This window comes from Hesperophylax consimilis, chromosome 9 (assembly GCF_061612785.1).
Source record: "Hesperophylax consimilis isolate HC1 chromosome 9, BYU_Hcon_1.0, whole genome shotgun sequence".
Lineage (NCBI taxonomy): Eukaryota > Metazoa > Arthropoda > Insecta > Trichoptera > Limnephilidae > Hesperophylax > Hesperophylax consimilis.
The window spans coordinates 18,966,657-18,982,260 of NC_142844.1; the positions used below are offsets into that span (position 1 = coordinate 18,966,657).

General features: G+C 32.0%; 1 protein-coding gene across 9 annotated transcripts in view; it reads left to right on the plus strand.

Moving 5' to 3' along the window:
* Positions 1-5,125: 5,125 nt before the first annotated feature.
* The window catches only part of Sap-r (prosaposin), a 77,828-nt gene continuing 67,349 nt past the window's right edge, over positions 5,126-15,604 (plus strand). For 7 of the 9 annotated variants that reach the window (XM_089635697.1, XM_089635704.1, XM_089635701.1 and 4 more), the window contains exons 1-2: positions 5,127-5,320; positions 10,832-10,907. In XM_089635697.1, the coding sequence (XP_089491823.1) occupies positions 5,272-5,320; positions 10,832-10,907 (125 nt within the window). In that variant the 5' untranslated portion in view covers positions 5,127-5,271. Of the gene's footprint in view, positions 5,321-10,831; positions 10,908-15,604 lie in introns of all 9 variants that reach the window. The other 2 variants (XM_089635705.1, XM_089635706.1) reach the window with 2 other exon arrangements.

Here is a 15,604-nt window from a genome sequence, read left to right on the forward strand (position 1 = left end):
GGTTCGAACCCGGTGTACGCAAATAAATTTTATTTGATTGATTTGTGTTATTTCACAATTGATTAATTAAAATAATAAATACTATATATGCGGCACGTTTCAGAGTGGAAGATACTCCCAGTATCGCCTTGGTGTAAGACCACCATTCAGAATTGAAACGTTTCTCCAAATGGCTTTAGCCGTGTTTAGTGACTAGATCTAAATAGCCAGGTACTTCCCCACCTTCCTCTTCCCCATCTCCTTCCCTTACCCACTTACCTTCAGCCAAACAACATACCCCAATTGGGGATGCCATAGTCTCACTGGCTCCAGACCGGAGCAGTTGGGACTCTTGTGAGGTATTCACTATAAAAATAAAAATAAAATAGTTTTTTTTAAACCTAGCTAGAAACTAATATCGACCCGACAAGAAGTATTAGCATTTATATCTGAACCTAGATATTTATTCTGGACCACAGAATCAATAAAATTTTATTTTGTTAAAAGTATTTTGGTATTTAAAATTTTAAGTACTTAAAAATTTATTTATTTATATTATTTCATTTAATTCATTGTTATCTATTGAATTTAATGTGTTAATTATTGTGCATAAAACTATGTAAAACCAAATGCCAAAATGTTTTTAATAGAGATATACATAATTAAGAAATTGGCACATACATCATCATACATGTCATAATATTGAAAATCAGGACTAAAGATATATGAAGAAATAATAATAATATAAAATGAAATGTCAGGCTTTCTGTAAAAATATTAAAATACATACAATTAAATTAAATGTTACCTTGTATATATTCGTTTATATTCTAACGTAGTATACACTAATTAAATAAATAATACAAAAAAATAGTGCCATCTGGTAACTGAAATTCATAACTTTTATAACGATGATAACGAAGATTTACATTACCGCCATCTTACTGTTTTCAGGCAAACGTTTTTAAAATAAATTCTAGTTAGAAAAAATATTGTTTTGGAAATGAACAACAGAGTTCTTGTGTGTCGAAAATAGTTGATTTTGTAAGGTCTACAATCAGTCTTAAAGCAAGTCATATATTGAATAAAGCACATTATAAAAATAATAGAATATGTAAACGAATAGGTAATGTCGCAGTTTTCACAATCCTCTACTAGGGTTTCAGAGACGGCCTGTACCTACTAGTTTTTGTATTGATTACACAGGTCTGCAAATTGACATTTTTTAAATGGTAATGGTTGAATTATATGTATTTCGGAATGCTGAATTCGAGAATGCCATCCATTTTGACCCATCACGTAAGGATTTTCCGCAAAGTGGAAATTAAAATATAGGCAAAACCCGCCTTACACTACTTCTGTAGGGAATGTTCAAAAGAAAAAAATCATAAAATTATACAAATTTAATTAATTTTAAGTCATAATATATTTTATTTACATCATATGCAATTATAAATCTTTAAAAAATATGCTTTTTTTAGTTTGGAAGCTTCGTTTTGTGCTTTTTCGTTTGTGGGACGTTATATTTTCCCTATGCAGCATCCAGCAGTAGTCGCCCATCATATTTGTATCCCATCGACCTTGATACCTTCTCTCCATTTCCTTGATATCTTGGTGAAACTTTTCACCTTGCTCTTCACTAACTGCACCAAGATTTTAAATCTCGGATCAGGTCATTTAATTCAGCTTGAGAAAATTGTTGAGGTCCACTGGAGTCGCCTACTTGAAACTCGTCACTAGAACTTTCTTCTGATTCACTTTCTGATGATTGCAAATCGTCCAGGCTTTGGGGTTCTTGTGGTGTAGGAATGCCAGGTCCGTGAGGGACTGGGCGGAGTGCTGAATCCATGTTTGGGTAGCAAATTTGTTTTTTATTTTTGGTATTATACCCTTGCACATTGCACGAACAAAAGTAGCAGTCATCGCTGTGGTTTCGAGGCTCTCTCCCAATATATATGATTCAAAGCTGACTAATTTTATCGTCATGAGTTACTAAATGTTTTGTTTCAGTCTATAAAACTTATTATTATCTTATAATAAGTTGTAAATAATAAAAAATATATATTTCGGCAATAAACCCCGTTTTGCGACTTAAGATAGGCAATCCCACAGTATTTTGAGTTTTGCGGAAGAACCTTACGTGATGGAATTTTTTTGATAATTTTCCTGAATTCAGCAACCAAAAATACATGGGAATTACCTCTTATTTCAAAGAAAAAAAAAGTTGCAGACCTGTGTTATCTTATAATTTCTTTATATATTATCTTTGTAATATTTTCAAGTTGATTGTCACTAAGTTCTCTCAGTCGTGTTTTGACTTTAGTTTTTAATAAACTATTATTTTTAATGATAAACTAATGTTTATAAGACAAGGTTTTATGCATAGCACAAAGGATAACAAATAATTATAATCGCCTGAAATATCAATACAAATTGAAAATATCTCCCGACTAAAATTGCTTATAATAATTTAATAAACTAGTTTATAAGTAGGTACCTACTAAGTGGTTTGTAAAAGGAAGATGACCTCTGAAGAGACCTCCGTGGTCGATGGCTCTCGACTAGCAAGCTGGAGATCGCGGGTTCAACCCCCGGCGTGCGCAAGTAAATTTTATTTTATTAGTTTGTATATTTCACAAATTATTCATTTGCATATACAGCACATAACGTTCAGAGTGCAACGGCACGTTCCAGAGTTGAAGATCTCTCAACTTGAGGTGATTTTTCACAAAAACGGCGCTATACAAATTATCCAATTATTATTATTATTATTATTATCGTCCAGATTTAAGACCACCATTCAGAATTGAAATGGCTTTGGGCATGTTTGGTGACCAGATCTGAATAGCTAGGTAACTCCCCACCTTCCTCTTTCACATTTACTTCCTCTCCCCACTACCTTCAACCTCGCAACATACCGCAATTGGGCCTCACAACATACCTCAATGGCTCCGGATGGTTAGGAGCAATTGGGACTCTCGTGCGGTTTTACATAATACTATATTGATTGATATTCCGAATTAAAACAATGACATGAAAAAAATAAAACGAGTACACAAACTAAAGATATTGTTTGCAACCTCAATACTGACAAGGTACACAAATAAATTTGGATAATTGCCTATTGACTCAATATGGATCCCAATGAGGATATACTTATTTAAATTACGGTACAGTACGGTGATGTTTTTTATTCTTCTATCCTGGTTAGTCATTATCCTAAACCAGTAAACAAAAAATCTAAATATAGAATTATAAATTATTTTCAATCGTCAATTGATTTCTAAATATTGTATCATGCATCTAAAAGCGGACCACATTCAACATCAAACATCAAATCGAGTTTATGGGCCCTACGGACGACTCAACTTGGTTGAGCGGTTGTATCAATCTTGTTGAGTTGAACGTAAAGTTGAACCGTGTGGAGATGCTTTGTACGCGATAAGGGGACGTGGCTATCAAATTAACACTACCCAACCACCCAACCGCCAACCAAGTTGAATCGCCTGTACCATTGAAACTTTACTCAGATTGCGTGCGTGATTGTGAGTGTACATGTAACGAATAAAAATAAATTAAATGACAGGTATAAATATTGTAAAGTTTTGATGGACTTTTTAAAAAATTATGAGAATTTACTAAACTAAACTTACTTGGGATACCACACGTAAGATATACCTATTCTGATAGATATATCAGGAAATAAACTCTAGTGATCCTTTTGGAGCAGTTCAAACGCAACAAATGAAACCGAAAAAAGCTAATTTTTTATTATTTTAGTAACATCATATGACTGATTTTTTTTATTCCATGAGCCATTTTATGTCCTCGTTTGTTGTTTTTTTTTCTTTTCATCTTTAGTTATCGATGCTACTAGAGCGATATTTTTTTTTATAAAGTAGGATGCACCAGAGGAGTAACCGACGAAATTGAACCCAACACTCAAAATAGTTAACACACAACCAAATTGAGTGGTCTAAAGGATGTTTCAGTTATCATTTAGGTAGAATCGATTAGCACCTCCAAATATCAGAAATAAAAATCCATAAATGTTGTAACATTTTTCAGATTTCTCTAATCAATTCAATCTTCAATAATCTGCGTAATTAGTGTGAGGCGGAATACTAAAATTTTACTCTTAAAAGTTTTGTCCTCACTAACATTTGGATGAAATTTAAATGATCCAATTAAAAAACCCACGGGTTTCCGAATAATATGGACTTTGTAAAACTTATAACGGCAAAGTGCATGTATTATTTTAATACAAAAATGTGAACCGTGTTCTACACCTACACCACATGCTGGCTGACATCTTCTGGTTACCGTACTAGGCACGTACTATTTTTAAACAAACATCTATCTATATTGTATTGTAATATAATTGACAAATTTTATGTTTTCTGCTTTGGCAAAAGCGTTCTGAATACTTATTTCGATTTGGTTCCATAGATGGCACTGCTCATCGGTTTGTTTATAAACTTCCTTTTATTATCGTAAAGATTGTACCATATATTGAATGTACCACATTTATTGCTGCCAACATAAATATAAATATTATTTTTTATCAATAAATAAGTACCAATAAACGAATATCACCAACAAATAATAAAATAAAATTATGCGTTATATTTTGCAAAATCTTTTTAAATGTTATTAATCATTGTGATATTTGAGCAATTTTAAAATAAAGTTAAAATGCGCATTGCAAAATGATTATAATACATATTACGTTAGTGTATCATAATATTATAATAGGTATACATTCAGTAATTTTTCAAATTTACCGCCTTCAAGATTCCAAATCTGGTACGGAAACGATTGCTTGAACACGACAAATAACTGATACATTTCTTTAGTTTCAAATTTCTAGGTAAAATATTAATATTATACGGTATTTACTAATATTGAATAGTATTCTCATTTGTAAAAACCTAGTAAACTAACATTTTACTAGGTTTTTACAAATGAGAATACTATTCAATATTAGTAAATACCTATTTTTACCTAGAAATTTTCTGTAATAATAATGTATTTAATATTTTGTCTTTGTGATGTTTACGAGCTTGGAACATATTACCAAATAATACCAACATTCCAACAGCCAATGACGGAGCAGTAATGCAATCAGCTGACCCGCTGGCCGCTGACTTGACAAACTTGATAATAGTTGGTGATAAATAAATTATTCAGTGAAACGCGTAATTGACTAGTGTCAGCAAACCGACGGACTATTGTGTTTTAAGTTAACAAAGAATAAATCTTACAACCAACAGAAAATAGAAGAGAGTTGCGATGGCGAACGTGCAACTTGTTTGCCTAGCGATTTTAGCAATTTGTTGCGGTAAGTTCTTGAACAAAATACTATGTTATCCCTACGTTTGACGTTTTGCGTCTTTGTTCGTACAAAGCGATGACATATTTGGCCTCGATTACTAGTGTTATTGCTTTTTTGTCACTGATATTTCAAAAAATATTATTGTGGGAAGTAGAAAATCTTATATATCTGTAAAATATGAGTTCTGACGTACCGGATTCAATATCAATCATATAATAGGAATCAGGATTCTCCCTATTGCAAACAACGCTCAAATAGTTCGGAAATTCTGTTTATATAAAATGTTGTTTTCGTGTGTTGGTGTAGATATAAATAACTCAAAGTTTTAAGAGTCACTCAATTCTTTGTGTAAATTGCTTCGATATTATTTTATTAGGTGTACCTTGTCCTTATTGTACAAAAATATTTTTTTTATTGCAACAATTATCAATTTGATATACCAATAAATGAGTAATTTTGTATTTTAATCAGTCCATATCCTAAATAAACAACGGTAATTATTTACTTACGACTACCGTTTGAGAAAATATTCCGTACATGTTAGGTTAGGTTGGATTAGGTAGAATTAAATCACAAACCAGTCTATACAAACCTAGCGTAGCCCACAAACTACTTGAAAACTGGGATATAACTCTAAAGGGGACGCGAGCAGGCGTTATTAAAGGGGCAATTTTTTGTAGTAGTAAAAACGGTAGTCGTAGGTAAATATTTACCTAAACAACTTATCTGATGCTATGGATATGAACATGCACAATTTATAAAATAATAATTCAGTACCATAATATTAAATTGACCATTTGTATTTTCTTCACTTCCTAATCAAATTCTAAAAACAATGAAACCTTATCAAAACTGATTGTAAAAGTACAAGTCTGTTTTGCCCTACAGAAAGAAGCCATAATCAGTAATAATTATTCATCAATTATTTTCTCTGTCATTATTTTGATAAAATCAAAATCAAGTAGAATAAATTGATTTGACATTCTTCTATAATGCGGGGTATTTAAAAAAATATTATATTATAATTCAATTTAGCAGTTTAAGTAGAAATAATAAAATCACAACTAGGTCATATTTTATGCTTTGTGATAACCCCACGCTTTACATGAACTTCTGGATAGTACTAAATTAAATGTCCTTCTGAATAACATTTTTAATAAGCGCAAGCCGTCGAGCCGTTTATAGAACGTAAATATTTTTGTTATTTATGATGTAAAAAATAAAAACGCAAAGGAAGTCAAATAATGGTAGGTAGGTATACTAATCTGATAGTATTAATACTCTTGCGTCTGGACGATGTAGGCCCTCTGATTGGTCAAATTTAAATTGTCTGTTTGGGTTAAATTCTGCTAACTTGAAAATTAAGACACGATTTCATACTAAAATAGGATCGCCTCATAATAATACGAGATTTCTTTAAAAGCATCGTTTCTGCTCACATAATTTTTGGATAATATCGAAGAAAATATGTTTTAGAAAGTTCATAATCCATTGGATTAATTACATTACAATGAATATTATCCACAGTTACGTGATTATGTTTGACGTTTATAAAAAAATCACGCGTTTCTTCAATGGCCGATACGCACGGCTATAGATTAGTTCGCCGACAGAGCGCACCTCTGGCGGTCTAAAAACGAACCAAATGAATGCCGCGAATATTTAAATATGCAGCTCACAATATTTGACCTCTTACGATTAACAAGCGTTTAATAAGAAGATTTCTTCTGGAAGCTTATCACTTTGTAATGGCATTTTTCATTATTATTTATATTTTTTTTGTTTATTAATTATATCTGATTTTATATTGACATTTTTTCTAATTTCTAAAATTTAAAAATTATTTATTTGCGATGTTTTATATCCTGAAGTATTTTAAGACCTGAATTTTTTTATCGAAAGTGTGATCATTATTCAAAAGATGATTTGCAAACTCAGATTCACTATTTCCATTTAGAGCCCTGCGATATTCTTTAGTTCTGACTTCAAAATTTCTATTGGTTCTACCTTTGTTAAAGAAATTACAATCATCCCAGTTGAGTTTTTAAACTCCTGATTTTTTTGTTCGAATATTGCTATCTTTATTATTAAGAATATATTTCTTCATTGTTATTAGTGTAAAACGCCAGTTGAATAGTACCAGGATTGTTTTTATATATAATTTTAGAAGTATCGTTATCCACAAACAGAATTCTACGCCATTGTTTATTTCTATCTTTAGAAAGACCGTTTGAAGAGAATATGTTTATTTTTTTATTTAGTATTTCAACTATCAATTTATTATGAATATATTGTTTTATGGTTATATGCTATTTGTTTTTTTCAGGTCTTAAAATACTTCACTATAAATAATTTTGAAATTTTAGAAATGAGGAAACGTGTTAATATAAAAGCAGATATAATTAACAAGAATTTTTTTATAAACTCTCTTTTAAATATTTTCCCACTCAACTGGTCTTTCCTGTCTAACGATATTGTAATTCCTAATTATTATAAACCCAGCCTACTCTTACCCCTCCCCCCTCCTTCCACTTCTTCTTTCCCAATTGCAATTGACTTCGGTGTATCACAATAAAATGTAAACATTATTTTTATTCATTTATTGGACAATTTGCATAGCGCCGCTTTTGTGAGATATCACCTCAGGGGCGCTTTACTTTAATAATCTACCTTTATATATAGATTTTTATTCTCCTGATGATGTTGTATATATATTCTAACTTTGAATTTTATTAGATACAGTAACAGTTGTAGGTAAAGAATTACCACCAGTTGGAGTAAAATTAACACCTTTTAATTAAACCGACTGCAAATCTCATCGCACAATTCCCCTCCTTTTATTCATAAACACGGGTACAATTAATCAATATATAAAAATCTATTATTTAAGTCAACTTTGTTATAACTATCTTTAATTGTGACAAACTAAACGATATTGATTCAACTTATAGACGTTGACGGTTGTAACACATATTTAAGCACTGCAAGTCTCCTATGAGCTAATTATATTAGGTACCTAAGATAAGAGTTAATATCAGTTGTAGACATGTAGTCAATAATAGTGTTTAATTTGAAATAATCCATCACAAATACGTAAAATTTCATTTATTCAAACAACTGTCATTCTTATTATGCGTAAATTTAGCATGTTATTATTAATTAACTCCTTCCTGTTCCGTGTTTTAACAATATACAGGGTGTATCGGCACGTACCCGACAAACTTTAACCAGCTATTCCTTAGCATATTTGGAGTAAAAAATCTTATGTGCACTTTGCTGTCCGGTAACGTTTTTTTTAATAAAAAATTTACTATTCATATTTTCACCACATGTCACCACTGTTTTATCCTTTGTCAAAGTTTGAAAACCCATCTGGCAAATATTTTATTCGAATTCCGTTGAATAATGCACGTGTGTACCTATATTGGCGCTCTTTTACAATCACAACGAAATGGCACGGCACCATTCGTCTCATTTTCAACTATTATTATTTAGTGTGTGCGAAAGAGCGAAAACGCTTTTTGACATACTTGCTTATAACAGCTGTTGAACACGAAACGCAATGCCAATGACAGTGATGTAGTGTGGAAATTTTAATTTTTTTTGTTTTTAATTGAAAAAAAAATGCTACTGGACAGCAAAGTGCCCATAACATTTTTTACTCCAAATGTGCTAAGGAATAGCTGGTTAAAGTTTGTCGGGTTAGTGCCGATACACCCTGTATATACTCACCCTCTCTCTGTGAATGTCCTAATATCTATCTATTAAATGTAACTGTTGTTAATATCACTTAAAATGGGCGAAGCCCAACTAAGAGCCGCCCGCAGGGCCTAGCAGAAAAAAACCCGCGGAGCGGGTTTTTAAACTGCTAGTTTATATTATTATTTGTCGTGCCCATTAATCACTTGAGCAGCAAAAACGAAAAAAAACATTTTTCTGAGCTACTTTGGGGAACTACTTATGGTACATTATATACTATTTTTATCAATGTATAAACAAATTAGCTGGTAAGATTAAATTAACCAATTAACAAAAACATAATTTTGCAAATAAAATACAAATTAGCTACGAAAATAGAATCAGCTGTGGTGAAAGTTTTATGTCTAGACACCGAGTTAAGGAAATTTTCCCAAATTATTTTTGTTGAATTAGGTTATAAAATGTAATAATTTCTTCGTTCCATTTATTATTTAATTAGAAGCATTTCGTCTTGCAACAGACCATGTTGAATTTTTATCAGTAATGGTTTAGACTTGTGAAAATTTGTTACAACTTTGTTTGTTAGCCAATATTAGTGTGCAAACATCCATGTCGCAGAATCAATACACGCATACCAAATTTATTTTTATACTCTTATTTTGTTTGTGGTTATAAAATACTAAAAATGAGAGTGATTATCACGCTGTATGTATTTAGTAAAAAAACAAAAACAAAAAATTGTGTTTACTAATATTTAAGGTAAATGACACGACTCATAATATGACTCGAAAATCATGATATGTTTTTAAAACCTGTCCAGTTATGTAGAGGTTTACAAATAAAACAAACATCTATTGATACTAAGACAAACTGCATAGCTTCTGTAAGGCCATATGCCAATCGTATAATAATTATGATTTCTCCTATTATCAATATGACACTGTTTAGTCCTACATTGACAAACATTCTCTTGATTTTTTTATTCTGTTTTTGGAAAACCCTACGTCTTTTCACCCCAGGTCTGGGTTGTCCAGGTTTTATAGGATATTTAAACTAATGGCAATAATGTTGCTGCCATCAACTGTCTGTTTTGATTTATGCAAGAAAAAAAAAACGTCGCCAAAAATCTTTATTTTACTTTCTAAGCACAACTATTTAAATGATTTCTAATAATTTTTTAAAGAACTTAATTTGCCACATTATACAATAAACAATACCCAAAAAGGGGGAGATTTATAATTTGAAATAAGTTTTAATAGGCCAAATACTTTTTTTTTTTTGGCTTATCAAAAAATAAATTCGATTGTTTTAAAATAATAATAAATAATAATAATTGGTTGACTTGTATAGCGCCGTTTTTGTGCAAAATGACCTCAAGGGCGCTGTACAAACTTATAATACATTTCTACAGTGATCTATGTTATTACTTAACTATTTATGGAGATAATATACAGTACAATACTTATCTGGTAGGTCACTTCAGATTAACACTTAATTAACATTATCTAATTGTTTATTAGCGAAATTTAGATACAGGATTTAGGACATAATTTGAAAATTGAATATAACTGGACTTTCTCTTAGGAATGGTATATTTAATTTAAGGGTACGACAGCTTAAAAAGGTAAGTTTTTAGTTTAGACAAAAGGATCCAAAATGTGTTCTACTTGATTTTTAAAGACCAAAATGTGTTCTACTCGCAGTATTTAATTAAGGCATTTAAAATATTCCTAAGCGATCAAATTTTCAAACCAAAAACACACGATTTTTCATTACTTTCGTAGTGCTTTGCTTTAAAAATGTTTTTTTTTTTTTTAGGATTTGTGGTGTCTACCCCACTCTTAGGAAAGAATGAGTGCACCTGGGGTCCAAGCTACTGGTGTTCTAACATTACGTGAGTGTATATTTCCATTCATTTATTGTATGATATACATGTTTGTTCATTAATTTATCGTATGATAACATGTTTGTTAATTTTCAAATCGTTGAAGGTATCAGTTACTGAGAATTCACAGATAATTTATACAGCTATTAGTAAATTTGATAATTATTGACTGGACCACATAATATTTAATTACAGATCGAATAATAAATATTACTGTTCTGACATGTTAACATTCAACAATATTTTATATGTAGAATATGAAAATGAATCATAGCATTAATCATGCATAATAGTATTCTCAAGAATAGCTGACACATTAACAACTACGCATTTTTTTTATTTTTTATTATCTTGTAGTCATAAAATAAATACTGTTAATAAAGTAGCATGTTATTGATTGCTTCTTGTGGCGATGTGTATTATAAAAGTTTAAATAAATTAAAAAATAAGGGCTTCATTGTTTGAAATTACATAAATTAAAATGGTAAACAAGTAAAGTATAAGTTGTTTCCTATTATTTGTTAAAATATTGGTTGGTAATCCACCCTTTACCAGCATTATTATAAAATACTGGTTTGTAACCCACCCTTTGCCAGCATTATTATAAAATACTGGTTGGTAACCCACCCTTTGCCAGAATTATTATAAAATACTGGTTGGTAATCCACCCTTTACCAGCATTATTATAAAATACTGGTTGGTAACCCACCCTTTGCCAGCATTATTGTAAAATACTGGTTGGTAATCCACCCTTTACCAGCATTATTATAAAATACTGGTTGGTAACCCACCCTTTACCAGCATTATTATAAAATACTGGTTGGTATCCCACCCTTTGCCAGCATTATAATAAAATACTGGTTGGTAACCCACCCTTTGCCAGCATTATTATAAAATACTGGTTGGTAACCCACCCTTTACCAGCATTATTATAAAATACTGGTTGGTATCCCACCCTTTGCCAGCATTATTATAAAATACTGGTTGGTAATCCACCCTTTACCAGCATTATTATAAAATACTGGTTGGTAACCCACCCTTTACCAGCATTATTATAAAATACTGGTTGGTATCCCACCATTTGCCAGCATTATTATAAAATACTGGTTGGTAATCCACCCTTTACAAGCATTATAATAAAATACTGGTTGGTAACCCACCCTTTGCCAGCATTATTATAAAATACTGGTTGGTAACCCACCCTTTACCAGCATTATTATAAAATACTGGTTGGTATCCCACCCTTTGCCAGCATTATTATAAAATACTGGTTGGTAATCCACCCTTTACCAGCATTATTATAAAATACTGGTTGGTAACCCACCCTTTACCAGCATTATTATAAAATACTGGTTTGTATCCCACCCTTTGCCAGCATTATTATAAAATACTGGTTGGTAATCCACCCTTTACCAGCATTATAATAAAATACTGGTTGGTAACCCACCCTTTGCCAGCATTATTATAAAATACTGCTTGGTAATCCACACTTTACCAGCATTATTATAAAATACTGGTTGGTAACCCACCCTTTGCCAGCATTATTATAAAATACTGATTGGTAACCCATTCTTTACCAGCATTATTATAAAATTTAATATCTTTCATTTTCATTAATGCTTCATTCCTATCAGAGGATGGACAACATAGTGAACACCTGATGCATTACGCTATAATTGAACCACATCTCCGATTCCTAAGCCAAATATTATCATTTTACCCAGTATTTATAGGCTGAAGTGATTAATACTTTTTCACATCATATTTCAAGTTTTGCTGGTGTTGACAAATCATGAACTCTGTGTTAGTTATTCAATTCAATCTTTTCAGGGAATTCTCAGCATACAATGATATTCCATAGGTCCAAAGAAATGATGTTAAAATACTTAGACTTGTTAATGTCTCACAAAATTAAGATAAAATGTGGCAAGTAAGAAACACTCTTTAAGTTTCCAGTAAATTTTTAATTCAAACGTTCATGTGACAAACATAGACATTTAAAAAATAAGTGTATGAGAACGAACTAAACGATAGGACCGGGCAGCGTGTTCGAATTCAAAAGATGCATCGAATACTACCTCAATTCCGATTAGAGTACAGGCCTCCGTGCCTGACTGATTATGAGGAGTCAAGTGATCAGCTCAGTACCATGCTGTAATAGAGCAACGATTGTTGTTGATACTCATTGTTACTTCAGATTCGTATTTTGTGTTACTGCAAACTTAAGTAAATGTTTTAAACATCGACTCTGCTGAAAAAGTTGAGCATCACTATCATAAATTTACCCCCGTGCAGGGATGTAGGTACTCGTAACTAGGTACCTTCATAAACATTTTAATTAGTTTTTAAAACAAAATTGAGGATGAGTTGAATACAAAAGAAGACGTAAAAAGGGAACAAATTTGTATAGCTCAAATTTTGCATGAGTTTCGCAGATGTTATGACAATTTTACATAGTGCCTGATGGATAGCAATGTTTCACATTGCCGACAATCTTACACGAGTTGGGCCATAAAAATATTAATCCGTCCCTAACGGGCTAGGAAATTCCCGCCAGCCGCCGTTGTGCTCAGGGCAGCTAACCGCCGCGCTATACCACCCCTTTATAACAGCCAACAATTATATGAAGATAAGCCTGAACTAAAATATCATTTTGTAATTGCTCATTATAGCCCTGAACTGGCTATTGCTGTGATCATTTTAACCAAGTTTGACTGTGAACATAAAAAAACAATTAAAAATGGCTCACCCTACGTTTAACACCGATAGTGAGAAAATTCACAAAAACACATACATTTTATTGAACAAATATATTACAAACATTAATGTTACTTCACTTTTTTTATTGTTTCATATAAAAAATTCACAAAGTTTCATTTCTTTTTTTTCAAATTGCGTTTATAACCTTTGGTTTCAAAAAGGTGCATGTGTTAATTCTTCTGTGGTTACATTCTATATTTGCATATATAAAGCATGGTGTTTTCTCTTTCTAACCCCGTTTAGATCATATTTTTCAAAAGGACAGATATTTGTGCGCCCTTGAGGGGATTTTGCACAAAAATGGAGCTATACAAATCATCCAAATATAACTAACTAACCATCACGCCGTTTTTAGGGATAGGGGTAGGCAGAGAGGACGGATCGCCAAACAACTCGGTCTTGGCACACACTCCTTGCCTCATTCACATTCATACATAGTCTTCTATTATTCTGACTCTTGACATGGCCCGAGTCAAGTATCTGATTCACTTGGTCGTGCCATGTCTTCCTCGGGCGTGTCCGACTTCTGCTACCATTCACATTTGCATCGTATATTCTCCTTACACTCCTTTCTTCGCTCATTCGCTCTAAATTCCCAAACCATCTAAGCGTCCCTTTCTTGATGTTACTCACTACGCCTACATCAGCCTTGCACTCTTTGCGGATCTCCACACTTCTCACATGATCATACATGGTTTTACCACACTTACGCCTCAGGGATCTCATTTCTACATCTCATCTCATCATACAAATATTATTATTATTAAAGAAGACCGTATGAGTTGTTCCCAAAAAATGACCAAATTAATAATCCATCTTTTTTTCTGTAAATTTCACGCATACTCCTGTAAAAACCACAAAAAAAAAATTGTTGGTTCTTATCTGATATTAAATTTTACATCCGTTAGTGCAGTGTCATATATAATATTATCTTCTACAAAAGGTATAAATAAATATGGAAAACATAACAAAGAATTTTTGACATTAAAATCAATTGATAATATTTGTGTGCCTGAATTGTCGATTAGAAAAGCACAATCTTTATTATGTTTTAATATTGACCCACATGATATTTGAAACGAGGGTAGCCTTTGAACTGTGATTATGTGACCATTATACCTATTATGCTAGAGTCCCTACTAGATTCTTGAGTAAATAAATGAGACATTGTTCTATCATAATTGGATAAGAATTTAAACTACTCATCAATGTTTCCAAGGTTACAGACATGTGCCTTTTGAATATAAAATGATATTAGAATCCACTTTATAAATTAATTTTGTATAAGATTTTGACACTGTTTAGTGTATGGCTGTGTTTATTCTTTTCCAACCTCATCGCTCTGTTGGTTCTGGTAAGCACCGCAGTAATTACAAATTTGTACATATCTTTGATATCCTACTGTTAAATTAATGTGTACTTCATTAGTTCAATGTTAATTTTTTCTTCAGTTCTGTGAACTCTGCAAAATAAAGATCTTTAAATCATCACATTCAATAATATAGATAAAGATTCAATAATTTGTAAACAATTCAGTTGAGCTCCACACAATAATTTGTAAACAATTCAGTTGAGCTCCACACAATAATTTGTAAACAATTCAGTTGAGCTCCACACAATAATTTGTAAACAATTCAGTTGAGCTCCACACAATAATTTTGAAGACAAGTTACAATTTGGGAGGTGGGTATGGGTACTGCCGCCCGGGAACCATTTATTCGATAACACCTCTGCCGTTGGTCAAGTTGTTCGCTACGTTTGGTGGCTTAGCAGGGGTGCCCGGGTTCATGAGGTGGGGTTTGTCTTAGTCTTGGCAGCGGATGTATATGCCCACTTACTGCGTGAGGAGCCGGTTCGGGAAAGTACCTTAATACTTTTTCCTTCCCAGAACTTTCTCTCCTTCCTTTACTTCAGTATACCTAGCTAATGTAAAAAAAGGCAAAGAA